Source organism: Triticum aestivum, chromosome 5B, assembly GCF_018294505.1.
Source record: "Triticum aestivum cultivar Chinese Spring chromosome 5B, IWGSC CS RefSeq v2.1, whole genome shotgun sequence".
Classification (NCBI taxonomy): domain Eukaryota; kingdom Viridiplantae; phylum Streptophyta; class Magnoliopsida; order Poales; family Poaceae; genus Triticum; species Triticum aestivum.
This window is the reverse complement of record NC_057807.1, coordinates 665,741,162-665,760,283: the sequence shown is the minus strand read 5'-3', so window position 1 is coordinate 665,760,283 and position 19,122 is coordinate 665,741,162. Positions and strand designations below refer to the sequence as shown.

General features: G+C 44.7%; 1 protein-coding gene across 1 annotated transcript; it reads left to right on the top strand.

The window, feature by feature from the left end:
* Window positions 1-157: 157 nt before the first annotated feature.
* On the top strand, window positions 158-4,700 carry LOC123114037 (D-xylose-proton symporter-like 3, chloroplastic). Its single transcript, XM_044535391.1, has 14 exons — window positions 158-435; window positions 552-652; window positions 1,148-1,226; window positions 1,304-1,363; window positions 1,499-1,565; window positions 1,656-1,780; window positions 1,979-2,080; window positions 2,186-2,560; window positions 3,119-3,166; window positions 3,293-3,355; window positions 3,427-3,507; window positions 3,813-3,911; window positions 3,992-4,129; window positions 4,289-4,700. Exons 1-14 carry the CDS (start codon window positions 211-213, stop codon window positions 4,421-4,423), a joined length of 1,698 nt encoding a protein of 565 aa, XP_044391326.1. The 5' UTR covers window positions 158-210; the 3' UTR covers window positions 4,424-4,700.
* Window positions 4,701-19,122: the final 14,422 nt, after the last annotated feature.

The window sequence follows — 19,122 nt, the reverse complement described above, 5'->3', positions numbered from 1 at the left end:
TGCTCAATTTTCATTCCAGTCCCTGCCCTGTCCAGTGATGCGCTGCAATTTGTAACATGGTCCATATTGCACATTTTATCGGATATCTGTAATTCATTCATAAGAAATTAGAAAATATCAACATATAATGTAAAATCTGGCATTTTTTTCGTATCGTAATATAATAATGCGTTAGGCTCAACGTGCCATGCTAAGCCTGGAAGCACGGCCATGGCGACGAGTGTCTGCCTCCCCCGGCCACTAGCAACCGGCGCGCGCGCCTCCATCTCTCTCCCCGCCCGCCCCCGCCGCCTACCACGTCCACGGCGCAGACCCCACCGTCTCGGCGGCGCCGCCGCGGGGATGGACGCCCTCCACGTCTCGTCGCGGGACGCGGAGCCGCTCCTCCACCCCGTGTCGGCCGCCGCCGCCGCCACTGCGCACCGTCGGCTCCGCGTACGGCGCACGACCCCAGTCCTCGCCGCCCCAAATATAGCAAATCCCCGTGCCTTCTATTCCGGGGCGAAATTTGGGCGCGGCGGTCTTTTGACGACATGGGCGGTGATGTGCAGGTGCGGACGCACGCGCAGGGCGCCGACGAGTCGGCGACGGGCGCCGGCGGCGGCGCGGCGTCCGGGGCGGACGACTACTCGCTGGCGGCCGTCATCCTCCCGTGAGCTTATATCCCTCACCCCCCATCCTTTAGTGGCATTTGGGGATAAATGCATTCCTAGCTCTAATCAAGCGTTCCAGATCGCGCAAAACAGCCATTTGGGGGAAGAATCGAACCTACTGCTTCTGTGCATCATGGATACATTGCTCAGTAGTTTTGCTTTGTCCGCCGTGTTGAATTAGGGCTGCAGCTTAACGTGGAATTAGCAACGATGTAGTGCATTGTAAGAAATGTGCAACCTGATTTAACATTGTCTTATGCTATGTTATGCTGCCTAGATACTAGACTGTCAGGAATTTTGTTCATGCCAAACCGTGGATATGTTAGATTTGCATACCGGTTCGACTACAGACAATTGTTGCATCTGGGTTTGGTCCAGTGTTACTTGTCGTTGCAATTCTGTTTGGTTTATCAATTGGAAGATACAATATATATAGGGTTGGCACGAAAGTATGTCGAGCTTTTAGTACTAATGAGCCAATGTTTGGAACCTAGGTTTGTGTTCCCTGCATTGGGTGGCCTCCTTTTCGGTTATGACATCGGGGCAACTTCTGGAGCGACCATATCTGTGCACGTGAGTCCCAATTTGATTGTTCCACTATTTCCTATAGTTGATGTTCGCCCTCACATGGTTTCTTCCTCATTCTTCAGTCTGCTGAGCTCAGTGGCACCACCTGGTTCAACCTCTCTTCTCTGCAGCTAGGGCTTGTGGTAAGCCTTTTGGGAGATCTCTGTGTTTTATAAGCTTACGCCCCACATTCCTAATCATTAATCAAGAACATTGTTTTTACCATGTAGTCAGGAAAACTGTTGTGCTTTAATGAGCTTTATTGTCATGTTATTTAGGCCAGTGGTTCACTTTATGGTGCTCTTATTGGGTCCATTCTTGCATACCGCGTTGCAGATTTTCTAGGTGATTTGAAATGACAGTGTGCTTCAGTATTCCTTATTATGTATTCTTTGAAGATGAAGCGAATAACTGCTACTACCCATCTTGTTGCAGGAAGAAGAATAGAGTTGATGACAGCAGCTGCATTATATATTTCTGGTGCTTTGACCACTGGATTAGCTCCTAATTTTGTAGTCCTGATCATAGGTCGTCTCCTTTATGGCGTTGGCATTGGTTTGGTGAGTAGCTGCAAGCACAAGTATTTCTATCAAACACCCTTTTTACCACCCCAAAACTCCCAAAAAGGGGAAACTGGGAGGAACACGAGTCAAAGGAACATATTTATGATTAACTAAAGGCTTGAATGGATAGAAGTGTCTGTTTGTGTTCTCTAACTTTCAGTCATGCCACTGAACTACCATGGTGCTCTGTTCCAGGCAATGCATGGTGCTCCCCTTTATATTGCAGAGACTTGTCCTTCACAAATACGTGGAACATTGATATCTTTTAAGGAGCTGTTTATTGTAGGAGGAATACTGGTAACTATCTTGTCATATAGTATTTGCCTAAACACACTATATTCTCATACAATAAAATGCATGATCTGATGCCGGCTGACCATTTATTATTTTAACAATTTACAGTTTGGATACCTCGTAGGGAGCTACGAAATCGATGTTGTAGGCGGATGGCGGTACATGTTTGGTTTTAGTGCTCCACTGGCTGCTATAATGGCTGTTGGTATGTGGAGTCTACCACCTTCACCTAGATGGCTACTTCTCAGGGCAGTGCAGGGAAAAAGCCCTATGGAAGACAACAAAAAGAAGGCAATGAATGCCCTGAGAAGACTGAAGGGTCCTTCAGCAAGTGACAAGGTTTTGACAGATGAGATTGAAAATAATCTTTCCTCAATTAAGGCTGCTTACGCAGATCAAGCTGAAGGAAGCATTTTTCAAGTATTCGAGGGAGCAAGCTTGAAAGCCTTCACTATCGGAGGAGGACTGGTTCTCTTCCAGCAGGTTTTTATCCTCTTCAGTCCCACTAATACGCAGCTTAACTGAATTTAAAATCTTACCACCCATTCCACCATCCTTTTTTTAGATTTGAAATTCTCTGCCCGGTTAAGTTAAAATTCAAATGTCCTTTGCATGTACTCCCTCTGTAAAGAAATATAAGAGCGTTTAGATCACTACTGCTGCTGTAGTGATCTAAACGCTCTTATATTTCTTTACGGAGGGAGTACTTTCTATTCTAAAGGACAGACCCAGTGCATAGAAGCTCCCACACAAGGTGGGGTCTGGGGAGGGATTATAGGAACCTAGTCTTACCCCTGCAAAGTGCAATGCAGAGAGGCTGGTTCGAACCCAGGACCTCTTGGCACAAGTGGGGAGGACTTCACCACTGCGCCAGGTTCTATTCTAAACTATTTATATTATAGTAGTATTATTTTTGGCTTGGGAAGTTGAATCCATATTGAAAAATTTCCAGCATTATTTATTAATTCATTTCATCCTAATTTGGACCATTTTTTAGTAGTTTTCAAGTCAGCTAAAGTGCTAAACTTTTTTATTTGTCAGATAACAGGCCAGCCAAGTGTTCTATACTATGCAACCTCCATTTTGCAGGTACCTCAGTTTTGCTTCGAGCTGCTCAATTGGTTCGTTTGATTTAGAAATTAGAACAGATGGAAGTCAATACATCTTTTCATATTGCTGCATACAATATAATTTGTTTATGTCCGTCTTCTGTAGACTGCTGGGTTTACCACTGCATCTGATGCTGCAAAAGTGTCAATTCTGATTGGGCTGTTCAAGGTAATACCACGGAGCTAGATCACTACTGTACTCTGCTGGGCATAAAGTGTAATAGTTGAATCTTTTTGCAGTTTGTGATGACAGGCGTCGCCGTGCTTAAAGTCGACGATCTTGGAAGACGGCCGTTAATGATAGGAGGTGTTAGTGGAATTGTGAGTAACTCTATCCTTTCCTACAACTTATTTAAGTTATATGTTTGCTACTGAAAGTGTGACCCTCATTCCTCGCCTCCTATTTGAATTGATAGTCGTACCAGGCAACTAGGCATATATGCTAATTATATAAGCGATAGTATTATAAAGGGAAATCTCTAATTATGATTAGAGGCTTAAAAAACCTTTGCAACTTTAGTAATTTTCATCAGGCATCTAAACACTTGTACATGTTGTATTATGTTGATATAATTAGGTTCTGAAAGAGTAATCCTTTTGTTTTCTTCTTCAACCTGGAAATGCAGACCGTTGCACTCTTCCTGCTAGCAGCTTACTACAAGGTTCTCAGTGGCTTCCCTTATGTTGCTGTCGGCGCTTTACTTCTTTATGTTGGATGTTACCAGGTTGGTGCTTTACTTGTGTATATGGGGTATTTATAATGAGTACCGAGTGGTACGAGAAATTAACATGCCTTGTGTTTCAGCTTTCGTTTGGTCCGATAAGCTGGCTAATGGTCTCTGAGATCTTCCCACTCCGAACAAGGGGACGGGGAATCAGCCTCGCAGTACTCACAAATTTTGGATCAAATGCGCTAGTGACACTCGCATTCTCGCCCTTGCAGGTAATGGTACTAGAATTGTTATCTCCTTGTTTATGTATCCCTTGAAGTTCAAGCCTATTCGCCTGGACAACACGTCAGAACAACCGTTTGACAGATGTATGAACAAACTGAACAGTGGCGCCAACCAATTTAACCGCATTGCTTTCTTCATGTCTACAGGGGTACCTCGGACCGGCCAACGTCTTCCTTCTTTTCGCAGCCATATCGCTGCTCGCCCTCCTGTTTGTCATCCTCAACGTCCCAGAGACCAAAGGGCTGAGCCTGGAGGAAATTGAATCCATCCTGAAGAAGTGAATGGAAATGCCTGCTGATATTCATCCTCTAGCCTCTTCCATGTCCGCGCCGTGGATTGGATCGGAGCACGCCACGACACCGTTAGCGCGTCTCCCTGTAAAGCTCTTCCTGCCGATTTTGCCTGTGTAGTTATATAGCTGTACATGCATCGATCTGTAGTTGTACTGACACTCATGACCACGCTTTCACGACCTCTTTTCTGAATCAGCTGTCATTTCTGTTGCTGCCTGTAATTCTGATGTTACTGTCAACAGTGTATGTATGTGTCTATGGGAAACCGCAGTTGCAAACTAGCTCCCACATTGAAGAGAACTTTCAGCTGAAGAGGAGCTGCCGTTTCTCGTCAGGGGAGTTCGACGCCGACGTCCGCATGGTGGCGGTGGTGAACCCTGACGTCGACGGGAACGACACTCCGACGAACCCGTCGAACGCCTCGCTGTGCTCGAACAGCGTCATGCTGTTTCCAAGATCCTCCGGCGACGTCTCTGGCGCCGGTGCCGCGCCTTCCAGCATCTGCACCACCTGCCTCATGCCCGGCCGCCGCAACGGGTCGGGATGCGAGCAGAGCAGCCCGAGCTTGAGGACCAGCTCGAGATCGTCCTCGTCGCACTTGCCCATCCTCGGGTCCCTCGCCTCCGTGATCTTCCCGGCCTTCCAGTGCTCCAGGACGAGCTCCACGAGCCCCGGCGACGGCGGCGAGTCTTCGGAATCGTTGTTGCTGAATACCACGGGCCTCCGGCCGCACGCCACCTCCAGCAGGAAGGCTCCGAAGGCGAAGACGTCGGAGCTCGTGCTGGCCTTGCCGGTCTTGCTCATCTCCGGCGCGATGTACCCGAGCGTGCCCACCACGCGCGTCGTCTGCGGGTCGCCGCCGTGGTCGTAGAGCCGCGCGAGGCCGAAGTCGCTGAGCTTGCCGTTCATGTCGGCGTCAAGGAGCACGTTGCCGGCGAGGAGGAGGAGGACCGAGACTAACGCGGCCAGCGCGATCATCACGGCGATGACCGGCGCGAGCAATGGGAGCAATTGAGCGTGCGCGCTCCGTCGCGGTGGGGCAGGGTGGTGAAGTAGTCGTCGGGGAAGTGGACGGCATTGGAGGGGAGTGCGAGGTCAAGGTTGCCTCCGCCGAGCTGACAAGGACGGGGAAGATGGAGATGGAGGCCCGCCGGAGGTGTTGGCAACGAAAGAACCAACGATCGAATTATTTAAATGAAAGGTGTAGAGTAGAGAAACGTTGAAATCAATCCAAGAGGTTGTGTCAAAATACCTTGTAACTAACAAAAGTTACTCTTATATACTCCCTCCGCTTCCATATTGTAGTGCATATATAGACTAAAAAAAAATAAACTTTGTAAACTTTGGCCAAGTTTGTATAGAAAATTATTTATATCTAAAATACCAAATATAATAAATATGAAACTATATCTTATGATGAAACAAGTGATATATATTTAACATTTTAGATGTAAATATTTTTCTGTACAAACTTGGTCAGAATTTGTGATGTTGGACTTTTTCAAAAAAATTATATACACTACATTATTGAACGGAGAGAGAGTATTTTTCCCCATTCGATTCAAATTGGATTGGGTTCCTCCATAAAATTAAATCTCCCGCAAAATAGCCGTGATAGCTGCACTATAGTGCTTGGGAGCCTCGCCGCTACGCTATGGCTGCTGTCACGAAATCCTCCACAAGTCCCTCTAAACAGCTCCAAAATCGTAAAAACCTCTAGAAATCATCTCTACCACCTGAAAAGTTGCTGCTATTTGCTGCTATTACCTGCTACGATGGCCGCTATAGATGTTGGGAGAGGCCGCCGTGAAATTGCTTCTCCCATGATTTTAATCTTTGCGTCCACTATCAGAAGATAACGTGCAAAAATGTTGAAAGACAACACCGAGCAAGTTGTCACATGTCAATCATGTGGGTCAAACAACCAACTTACAAAAATTAGTTAGTATTACTATCCTCAAATTTCCTATGATAATTCTTTGAATTGGTGTCACTCACACAGAATTGGATCTAAAAGACAATGACCGAAGAGAGCTATTAGAAGCGGATTGCAAATCTATAAAAATTGGAAGTTTTAGAAAGCCAGGAGAAAGGCAAAAGATTGCTTGAAATGATCTATGCCCTATCCCATAAAAGCAAAGACGCAAAACGCGTGCTATTCCCGAGAAGTATCCATTGGACACACTTTTTTCGCTTTCAAATTGGTCTGTATTTCCAAGAGCAGCGAACTCTTGGAGGCACGCTCTCTTTCTCTCTCGGGATGAACATTAAATTCAGGAATTATGTCAAAATGTTTTCTATAAAAATGTAAACATGAAAATGTGACGAGTCATCTGGCTGCTATTACATTTCCAAACAGAAAAAAAGTTCGGAAGTATTCGCCAAGGGAAGTGGACAACATTCGAGATGAGGTTGCTCCGCAAGCTGGCAAAGACGGGGGAGATGGAGATCAAGGTTGTAGGCGCTGTCAACGTACGAATCAACAATCTTTTTTTTTTTGCGGAAGAATCTATTTTTGTCTTGACCGAGAAGAAAAGCATTTCAAAAGATCAACTCAAGAGGTTTCAATCAATCGGATTTTTCCTTCGAGATAGCGAAAAGCCTTGTAACTAAGAAAAGCCATGCTGAAGTTATGCAATGACCTATGCAACAAACAACCAACATATGGACATTCTTTAAGATTACAGTTCTCAAAGTAAATTCTCATAAGTTACACATTCAATACTACATATAGGAGCACTAAAACTAAGTGCCCAATCTATTGCAAATGTAGATCTTTTTAGGATTTCTCTTAATCATGTATTCTTGGATTTTTTTTTCCTGCATTGATTACCATATACTCCCTCCGTCCCGAATTACTTGTCGCAGGTATGGATGTATTTAGATGTATTTTAGTTCTAGATACATCCATTTATGCGACGAGTAATTTGGGACGGAGGGAGTATTTCATGACATTATTCGATGTAGTAAGTGATGGGGGGGGGGGGGGGGGGGTTACATTTTTATGGTATGACTATTTTTATTGGAGGAACATATTTCCATCAAAATTAGTTACTAACGATTTATTGTCCAAGTTATTTTTTACAGTCTCTAGATCACGGGAAGAGAGCGGGGAATCAACAACTAACTATACGTGGTGCACACCCTACACAAACTACTATCTCTCTTCTGTCATCAACAACAAATCTTAAGTTATACTCCCTCCGTTCCCAGATACTTGTCTTTCTAGGCATTTCAAATGGACTCAACATACGGATGTATGTAGACATATTTTAAAGTGTAGATTCACTCATTTTGCGCCGTATGTAGTCACTTGTTGAAATCTCTAGAAAGACAAGTATTTAGGAACGGAGGGGGTATATGCTAATAAATTTATACCGTTGAATTTTATTCGATTCTAGTTCTAATGCAGTAGTAGTATATTCTTACGATATTTTTTTCGGAAACTGATGATATATAATTGGCATTTCGTTGGTCAAAATCGATGACCTAGAGATATACTCATGCATTGCTTTTTTTTTTGAAATGTTCAAACTAGTGTACTGGTCAGTGCACACCACTGTGGGGCCAAAAAAGTCTTTTTCTTCTTCTCTGCCAGTTAGCATTGTGGAATTACCCGCAAAAAGAAAAGCATTGTGGAATCGTCGTGGATCTCCTAGGCCAGGTGTAATCAGCCCTGATACCCCGCAAAAAAAATACACCACACGTACGCGGACGAAATACGGGCTAGGTACATCGGATGGATCGTCTCGACGGGAACAGGTACAAGCGCCAAATACTGCAACGACACACCTGCTTATTTTGAACGTTGATTGACGGCAATAATTGTGGTGCCTATGTATATGCATGTCTCGTTTTCACTTAGACGACTTCATTGACTTGTAATAGTATTATACTCCCTCCGTTCCGAAATAATTGTCTTTCTAGAGATTTCAACAAGTGACTAAATACGGAGCAAAATGAGTGAATCTACACTCTAAAACATGTCTACATACATCCGTATGTTGTAGTCAATTTGAGATGGCTAGAAAGACAATTATTTCGGAACGGAGGGAGTATATAGGTGTATGTATGGAGTCATTTTCGTATATGTGTTATTGTCTAGGTCAAGTTAAGCAAGTCTAGGGCCAAACGCGTCCTGCTCCAGTTAAATCTTTACCCATGGCTTCATTTTGACTGTCAGATAGCAGCAAAACTGTTTTCTAAGTGGATGATGCTAGGATTTTTCTAGACCTTTAGATCTCTATCCAAGGGCCTGGATTCATACTGTATCCCTCCCTGCGGTGCTGGCGCCGCTACCTTCTTCTCAGGTCTGGGAGGATTAGGAGGAAGAAAGACGGTATGTATATGTGAAGTATACTCCTTGTTAGATGATTTTATTTTTCTTCAAATTAGTGGCAACAAAGAGCTACTAAATGATTTTAGAAAAAAGAATGTCGTCGCATTCACGGCGCTTTTCCTACGTGGTGGTGCTGAAACGTCACATTAGCTATCACATGAGCTTGTGCTCTCTACGACGACATGGCAAGGTAGAGTTTAAGTTTTTGTTCTTTTTTCCTTTCGTTTGAGCTATGACGGCGTTTTTTCTTCCCCCAAAAAAGGGAACCCTACTTAATGTTGAGCTCATTACTGAAAGGGCATGAGGTTCCTCTCCATGTTCAGCTCCGATCAAACGGGTACTCCACTGATTTTCAGGTGTTCCTCTGCTTTGGTAGCTCGGTGGCTTCGACCAGATTCCTGCTGCAGGACAACCTCAACATGATGCCGGGTTCAAGCCAAACACTAGGATGAGAGAGTCGTGATGTTTTTTTGAAGTGCCAGTGAGAATGATGTGAACTTAAAATATTGTGTTGCGTGCTACCAATATTTTTCTACTGCATGTTCATCCCCGAATCCCGACAACAACAAGCAAATAGTGACTATCATGGATTTCACAATCATAATATAGATTTACGTTTTTCTCCATGGTGTATTATAACATCATCTCTAATCTAAGTTACATTTTCGGTGTTTGTCTTTGTAGTTACTTTGATATGCAATATATGCCGGTGTAAGTACTTCTTTAAGACTTTGACTCTAGTTAGCTCCATGTACCTAGTTCGCACTAGGGCCTACACCTACAAAATGCCAGGGTCGGCCATGGGCTCGACACCTTGTGAATGAAGAAGTCCTGGCCAATATCGGCAAACGCATCGCCCATGCCCTGCAACACAAGCTATGGAACTAGAAAAAACATAATTGACTTGAAGTCGGCATCCTCGTTCATGCGACACTTCATCACCATGAGTGCGGCGGCATCCAAGTTTGAGTAGCCAAACAACAGGATGACGGAAGTAGTTTTTTGGCCATATGTCCAAAAGGACAACTGTTGAACCAGAAGGGCAAGAGCCTCACCAAAATTTCCACATCTTCCACCTCCATGACAGTTGATGCCAAGTGTCAACCAGGATGGTGGCTTTGTTGGGTCACCTGCACACATTAGTAAAGCTTGTAAGAAGGGGCGGGGGAGGGGGGGGGGGCACTGGCCCCCTCCCCCCACGTGTCACAACACTACATTTATTAATTATTTGTTTATGTTGGAGAGCATGCATGTTATAATCATCAATTGTATGATTGTATCATATAATCACGTATACATGATGTATTATGACATAATTTTATAATTAAAATTACATTTTGGATGTTTATGCCTTTATAATTAATGACTTTTGTGATATGCAATATATACCAGTGTAGGTACTTATTTGACTCTAGTTAGGTCCACCCAGTTAGCACTAGGGCATCCAAATGACAAGTCTGGTCTTGTCTTCGACGCCTAGTCAATGGAGAATGCTCAAGAAATCATAAAATGATCATGAATTCAGAAAAAAATGTTCATGATTTTGGATAATTATTCGAGAAATCATAAAATGTTCGCACATTGGAAAGGGAGGGGGGAGGGGCAACTTCCCCCTCCCCCCACATGTCACAACACTATATTTATTAATTGTTTGTTTATGTTGGAGAGCATGCATGTTATAACCAACAATTGTATATTATAATAACATATACATGATGTATTATGACAAATTTTTATAATTAAAATTACATTTTGGATGTTTATGCCTTCATAATTAATGACTTTTGTGATATGCAATATATACTAGTGTAGGTACTTATTTGACTCTAGTTAGGTCTACCCGGTTAGCACTAGGGCATCCAAATGACAAGTCTGGTCTTGTGTTTGACGCCTAGTGAATGAGGAATTGTAACATCCCTGTATAGGCAAACATGTCGTTTGTGCCCTGCAACACGAGCTGTCGAAGTTGGTTTGAGTTCGTTCACGATGACAACTGAGTTCCACTGCGCCCCACGCTCCTGTTGGGCCGGCTAATCTGCGGGACGGGAGGTCCCCTATGATTTTTTATTTTCTGTTTTTATTTCCTTTTAATTCAGGTTTTCAGAAAAGTTCCAACTTTCTAAATAATTGCAAATTGAAAATAATGCTCAAGAAATCATAAAATGATCATGAACTCAGAAAAAAATGTTCATGATTTTGAATAATTATTCGAGAAATCATGAAATGTTCGCGCATTGAAAAAAATGGTGATGATTTCAAAAATCACATATACAAAAAATGTTCACACTTTTTAAAAATGTTTATATATTCATGAATTAGATTTTTTTCCTGAATTCATATAATGCTCGTGAATTTATTTTAAAAATTGGGGATTTTTTGGGTGAATTTAAATAATTTGAGATTTTCAGTTCAAAAAATATTCATGCATTTTAAAAAAACTGTTCACATAACAAAAAATGTTCATGAAATTGTTCCCAAAATTCAAAAACTGTTTGCTGATTCAAACAACGTTCACGAGTTTCAAAATGACGTTCACAATTTAGAAAAATGTTCCTAAATTTGTGAAAAATGTTAATGATTTTAGAAAATGTTCACGATTTCTTTTTCAGAAATTCATGATTTGAAAAAATGTTCAAGAAAACATTTTAGGATTTCAGAAAATGGTAAGAACTTCAACTTTTTTTTCACAAATTTGATAGATGCTCTTGAAAAAAAATAAGAAAAAAGAGAAATGAAAAGGGAAATAAAACAAAAAGGAAAACCCAAAAAATAAAAAATGAAAAAAAAGGAAAGGTAAAGAAAGAAAGAAAAATGATGTTTTTTTGAAAAAACCGGTGGGGAATAAACCCTAAATTGGCTACCCGAAAAACTGGATCCTGCGTTGGAGGGGTTGCGTGCTAGGTCGCTCGATGGTGACCTATGCGCCAAATAGAGATCGCCCTATATGAACCGAATAACGGAACTTTACGAAAAATCATACCTCTAGGCTAAAAAAGAACGTAATAATTCCGCAAAAAAAAAGAACGTAATAACACTGGTGCATATACAACACAAGTAGAAACATAAGGCATAAGCATACATTTTTCTATGAGCATATGTGCGTACAATAACTCATACACGGTTTTAAGCCGAGTGACTTAAGTTGGAGGTGATTGTACAAGAACTTAGTCTGTGATTAATATTGGCTCGTGGATTATTACAGTTTTACACCAAAATTCACATGTATGTGTGACTGTCTGTCCTTGGCATATCTGATAGTTTTTATATTTTTTGAAACGAACAACTTTTTTTGTCAAGTACTCCCTCCTAAACTAATATAATAGCATTTAAAATACTAAAGTAGTGATCTAAACGCTCTTATATTAGTTTACATAAGGAGTATACAGTATTATGTTCGTAGGAGTGCCCCTCAAAAAAGAAACGTTCATATATAGGAATGCACAAGCTAGCATGACTACAATTCTGACTGTACGTGGCAACTTAGATGACAAAGATACATCTATAAAAATCATTGTTCGGTTATCGCCGGGAAATGTGTGACAACGAGAGAGAGATCAAAGATGTATTTTTTTTTTGGTATAGTTGTCTTTCATAGACCTCTGGGCGAAACGACTCCATGCTGCGAATTGCCTATAACTGCTATGTGATTTCTGCATCATGCGTAGCCCGCCAACGACACACAGACATGTGCACTAGGCAGACAAAAATTGGCCAGTGTCTGTATTACGTATGGCAGAACCAAAGTAGACATAATATACACCCAAATCCCCTCTTTTGGAGCCCCCCCCCCCCCCCCCCCCCCCCCCCCCCGCATTGTGTAGCCGCACTCTCCCAATTCGACGCCACCGCTCTACCACTCCGGACACCGACCATGCCTTGCCGGATGCCTGTCTTGGACTACACCGCAGTCACCCTAGATCCGTCCGCAGCCAGGTATTCTCCCCCCTTCCGATGCCGTCGATGGCAGACACCACACCCGACAATTATTTGGCCAAATGCCAATGAGAATTTACCATTTTTTTTTACTTTGAAGCAAGCACGATGACGGCGTACTCGATGATGGAGAATGAGCTGTTGTACGTTGCCTTGTTGGTCAGAAGTGCGTACTTTATAGGCATGAAGCAAGGGGGCACGATGTTTTTGCAAAATGTGCATTCCTGGTTCACGACCAAAAGCACTTTGCACCCTACGTACAACTTGCACATGATCGATGAATACAACGTGAAGTCGCTAGCCCATCTGTAGTACACCATCTCAAAGTCATGAAGTACTGCAGTGCGATCACATGGGTGGAAAGAGGGTGGCCACCGACGCGTCAACCGTGGAAATCATAAGTTTTTTTCTTGTTGCTCTACATGTTGGTCAGTTTATTGATTCACTCAATCAAGGGCAGGACATTCATGTTGACGATCACCTTATTGTATAGCCCGGATGCGCTGCCGCACCGTATCAAACAACGTAGGGCAGACCATTCATGTTGATCTATTGTTGGATGAAACTCAAGGGACAATGTGTGGATGAACAACACTTCGTGCCATACAATTTGTCGAACATTCGGTAATTTCGAATGTAATATTTATATTTGAACTATTGTTGCACTAGAATGCTTGCATGCTATTTATGGCTGAATTATGATTTTTTTCTATAATTCTTTTGAGTGCTCTGGACATAGGGAAAAAAATTATTAAGGGGCCGGGTGTACATTTGATGCACAGAGTTGGATGGCCGACTTCCTTATCTGTGTTCAAACGCGTCCACGGACGTGTAGTGTGTCCGATTTAAAGTATGCAGTTTTTTTTTGAGAACTTAAAGCACGCAGTTGGAGATGTCCTTATTACAAGTTCTAGGGCAAAAGAAAATATTTAAAGATCCAAAAGTCAAGCAACTGTGAATCCGTGAGGAGGAGGAACCAAAGTGCTGTCAGAAAAAAAGAAGAAGAAAAAAAAGACAAGAACGATGTCCCGTTCATGAGTCGCAGTGCCGTACGTGACCGACACCGACTCAACCACGTAGGATCAGCCGGCCGAGTCGGCCTGGCCCTTGCCTCGTTGGAACTACGGAGTATATATGTATGCCAATGCTTGACTACCTAGTTACTTAGTTAGGGTGGAGTTGATCCCTGTCCGTTTTGATCGTGTTGATCTCCTGAGCGATCAATGGCAGCCGTGGAAACTGGGGAAGTCGTCAAGGCGACAGCTCTAGCAATCACCACATCGTCAGCCGAAGACATGAAGAGCGACGGCACCCAAGAGCTGCAGTCGTCGCCGGCCAACGCCTCCCTGGACCTGGAGGAGGAGGAGGACGACGAGCTCTTGATCCGCAGCTTGCAGTACGACCTCTCGATGCGGCTCATCGTGGCGCACCAGATCCAGAAGCTCAAGCTGGACATGAAGAAGGACATCGACATCCACAGGTCCCTCCTCCGCGACAACAACGGCGAGAGCGACAGGCTGCGGCGCAGTGTGCTGGCCAGTCTGAGGGCCAGGGAATCGGAGCCCGAGGACGACGAGGACGGCACCGCAGAGGCCGAGGTGGACGGGTCCGAGGACGAGGAGGACGACGACTACGGCACCGCAGAGGCCGACGTGGACGGGTCCGAGGACGAGGAGGAGGACGACGACGGCACCGCAGAGGCCGACGTGAACGGGTCCGAGGACGAGGAGGAGGACGACGGCACCGCAGAGGCCGAGGTGGACGGGTCCGAGGACGAGGAGGAGCACCAGTCCGTCTTCCTCAGGGAGTTTAGGGACATGTACGCCAAGGCCAGCGACGTGGACCGTCGCTTCGAGGAGTTCGACGGGATCATGTGGGCGCACTACGACCCCGAGCTGAAGGACAACGAGGCGCGCAAGGCCACCGTGGCGCGGCTGTGGCGCCGCCTGGAGAAGGAGCTCGACGACCGAGCAGAGGCCGTCGTCTCCGGCGCGTTCAACTACTCGTTTGCACCGCTCACGCCGAGGCGCCAATCGCTTGGCTGATCACTTCCTCGTACAGTCAACAAATTGGCATGTCATGTAGGATTAGCTATCATCTTATCTTACGCACTAAAGATTGTGAAATTAGGTCACAAGAGACTGTAATGATCTGCTCCATGTTGGATTCTTCCCACTCGTGCAAGTACCCTCGGATACGCTCGTTCCGGACAATGGCACCTGAAACAGGCTCGCCGGTCACAGGACAGATATGCCCGTTCTTCTCAAACCAATCCTTGAGGTACTGTCGGTCAAATGTCTAAAACAAATTAAAACATACCCACCATTAGTTCACTACTAAAAAACAATTATATGCAGCTAAAACTTCGAGCACACACTAAGAGAATTACCTTCCCCGTGGCAATTGTCACCGGGTCAATTATAAGCTCGCCCGACAATGGACAAGTAAGATATTCTGGAGTATCACAATCCCTGGTACACTCCTCTACAAGCTCCGCATCCCTTAGGTTATCCATTGCAAGCCTGAATAGGGTGGTAAGCTTGCGCCCGCCTGCTCGCTAGATCTCGAATTCGGTAGGCGCCTCCGATGAGGACCTGATCGATGATGAATGGCCCATCCATTTGGGGGAGAGTTTGTGCTTCTGCTTCTCTGAATGAAGCCTCATGACTAGGTCTCCTACGTTGAAGTCCTTTGCACGGACCTCCCGACTGTGATAGCGTCGGGACTGCTGCTGGTAATTGGTAGATCGTGCCCGAGCGACATTGTGCTCCTCTTCTAGAGTGTCCAAGGCGTCCTGCCGATCTTGCTTGGCCTCCCGTTCTTGGTACATGCGTACTCGAGGTGCGTCGTCTATGATGTCACAAGGAGTACTGCCTCAGCCCCATAAACCATGAAAAATGGGGTATACCCTGCAGATCTGTTCGGCGTGGTGCGCAAACCCCATCGGACGGAATCAAGTTCCTCTACCCATTTGCAGTCAGCTTCTTTAAGGGAGTGTACTAGCCTAGGCTTAATGCCATTGAGGATTAGTCCATTGGCGCGTTCCACTTGCCCGTTTGACTGCGGGTGATATACGAACGCGTAGAGCTTGATGCCCATTTTTGCGCACCATGCCTTACCTCTTTGGCTGTGAAGTTTGTCCCATTGTCTGTGATCAGAATGTGCAGGATATCGTAACGGTGCACGACCCCTGAGATGAGGTCAATTACTGGGATGGCTCCAGCCGAGGTGACTAGCTTTGCTTCAATCCACTTTAGTGAATTTTGAAGGAAATATGCCCTAGAGGCAATAATAAAGTTATTATTTATTTCCTCATATCATGATAAATGTTTATTATTCATGCTAGAATTGTATTAACCCGAAACATGATACATGTGTGAATACATAGACAAAACTATAGTCACTAGTATGCCTCTACTTGACTAGCTCATTAATCAAAGATGGTTATGTTTCCTAACCATAGACATGTGTTGTCATTTGATTAGTGGGATCACATCATTAGAAGAATGATGTGATTGACATGACCCATTCCGTTAGCCCAGCACTTGATCGTTTAGTATACTGCTATTGCTTTCTTCATGACTTATACATGTTCCTGTAACTATGAGAATTATGCAACTCCCGTTTACCGGAGGAACACTTTGGATACTACCAAACGTCACAACGTAACTGGGTGGTTATAAAGGAGTACTACAGGTGTCTCCGAAGGTACATGTTGAGTTGGTGTGTTTCGAGATTAGGTTTTGTCACTCCGATTGTCAGAGAGGTATCTCTGGGTCCTCTCGGTAATGCACATCACTATAAGCCTTGCAAGCAATGTAACCAATGAGTTGGTTACAGGATGATGCATTACGTAACGAGTAAAGAGACTTGCCGGTAACGAGATTGAACTAGGTATTGGATACCGACGATCGAATCTCGGGCAAGTAACATACCGATGACAAAGGGAACAACGTATGTTGTTATGCGGTTTGACCGATAAAGATCTTCGTAGAATATGTAGGAACCAATATGCGCATCCAGGTCCCGCTATTGGTTATTGACCAAGAATGGTTCTAGGTCATGTCTACATAGTTCTCGAACCCGTAGGGTCCGCACGCTTAACGTTACGATGACAGTTTTATTATGAGTTTATAAGTTTTGATGTACCGAAGTTTGTTCGGAGTCCTGGATGTGATCACGGACATGACGAGGAGTCTCGAAATGGTCGAGACATAAAGATTGATATATTGGACGACTATATTCGGACACTGGAAGTGTTCCGGGTGATTTCGGAGAAAACCGGAGTGCCGGAGGGGTTACCGGAACCCCCCGGGGAAGTATTGGGCCTTAGTGGGCCTGAGGGGAGAGAGAGGGCAGCAGCCCAGGAGGTGGCGCGCCCCCTCCCAAGGGGAGTCCGAATTGGACTAGGGGAGGGGGGCGTGGCCCCTCTTTCCCTCTCCCTCTCCCCCTCTTTCCTTCCCCCTTCCTCCTTCCTAGTTGGACTAGGAAAGGGGAGTCCTACTCCCACTAGGAGGAGGACTCCCCCCTCATTGGCGCGCCCCAAGGGCCGGCCGGCCTCCCCCCTTGCTCCTTTATATACGGGGGCAGGGGGGCACCCCATAGACACACAAGTTGATCTACGGATCGTTCCTTAGCCGTGTGCGGTGCCCCCTTCCACCATATTCCACCTCGGTCATATCATCGCGGAGTTTAGGCGAAGCCCTGCGCCGGTAGAACATCATCATCGTCACCACGCCGTCGTGCTGACGGAACTCATCTCCGGAGCTTTGCTGGATCGGAGCCTGGAGATCGTCATTGAGCTGAACGTGTGCTGAACTCGGAGGTGCCGTACGTTCGTTGCTTGGATCGGTCGAATCGTGAAGACGTTCGACTACATCAACCGCGTTGTGCTAATGCTTCCGCTTACGGTCTACGAGGGTACGTGGACAAACACTCTCCCCTCTCGTTGCTATGCCATCACCATGATCTTGCGTGTGCGTAGGAAATTTTTGAAATTACTACATTCCCCAACAGTGGTATCCGAGCCAGGTTTTATGCATTGATGTTATATGCACGAGTAGAACACAAGTGAGTTGTGGGCGATACAAGTCATACTGCTTACCAGCATGTCATACTTTGGTTCGGCGGTATTGTGAGATGAAGCGGCCCGGACCGACATTACGCGTACGCTTACGCGAGACTGGTTTCACCGTTATGAGCACTCGTGCTTAAAGGTGGCTGGCGGGTGTCTGTCTCTCTCACTTTAGCTGAACCGAGTGTGGCTACGCCCGGTCCTTGCGAAGGTTAAAACAACACCAACTTGACGAACTATTGTTGTGGTTTTTGATGCGTAGGTAAGAACGGTTCTTGCTCAGCCCGTAGCAGCCACGTAAATTTTGCAACAACAAAGTAGAGGACGTCTAACTTGTTTTTGTAGGGCATGTTGTGATGTGATATGGTCAAGACGTGATGCTATATTTTATTGTATGAGATGATCATGTTTTGTAACCGAAGTTATCGGCAACTGGCAGGAGCCATATGGTTGTCTCTTTATTGTATGAAATGCAAACGCCCTGTAATTGCTTTACTTTATCACTAAGCGGTAGCGATAGTCGTAGAAGCAATAGATGGCGTAATGACAACGATGCTACAATGGAGATCAAGGTGTCGCGCCGGTGACGATGGTGATCATGACGGTGCTTCAAAGATGGAGATCACAAGCACAAGATGATGATGGCCATATCATATCACTTATATTGATTGCATGTGATGTTTATCCTTTATGCATCTTATCTTGCTTTGATTGATGGTAGCATTTTAAGATGATCTCTCACTAAATTATCAAGAAGTGTTCTCCCTGAGTATGCACCATTGCGAAAGTTCTTCGTGCTGAGACACCATGTGATGATCGGGTGTGATAGGCTCTACGTTCAAATACAATGGGTGCAAAACAGTTGCACACGCGGAGTACTCAGGTTAAACTTGACGAGCCTAGCATATACAGATATGGCCTCGGAACACGGAGACCAAAAGGTCGAACGTGAATCATATAGTAGATATGATCAACATAGTGATGTTCACCATTGAAACTACTCCATCTCACGTGATGATCGGACATGGTTTAGTTGATTTGGATCACGTGATCACTTAGATGACTAGAGAGATGTCTGTCTAAGTGGGAGTTCTTAAGTAATATGATTAATTGAGCTTAAATTTATCATGAACTTAGTCCTGGTAGTATTTTGCAAATTATGTTGTAGATCAATAGCTCGCGTTGTTGCTTTCATATGTTTATTTTGAAATGTTCCTAGAGAAAACTGTGTTGAAAGATGTTAGTAGCAATGATGCGGATTGGATCCGTGATCTGAGGTTTATCCTCACTGCTGCATAGAAGAATTATGTCCTTAATGCACCACTAGGTGACAGACCTATT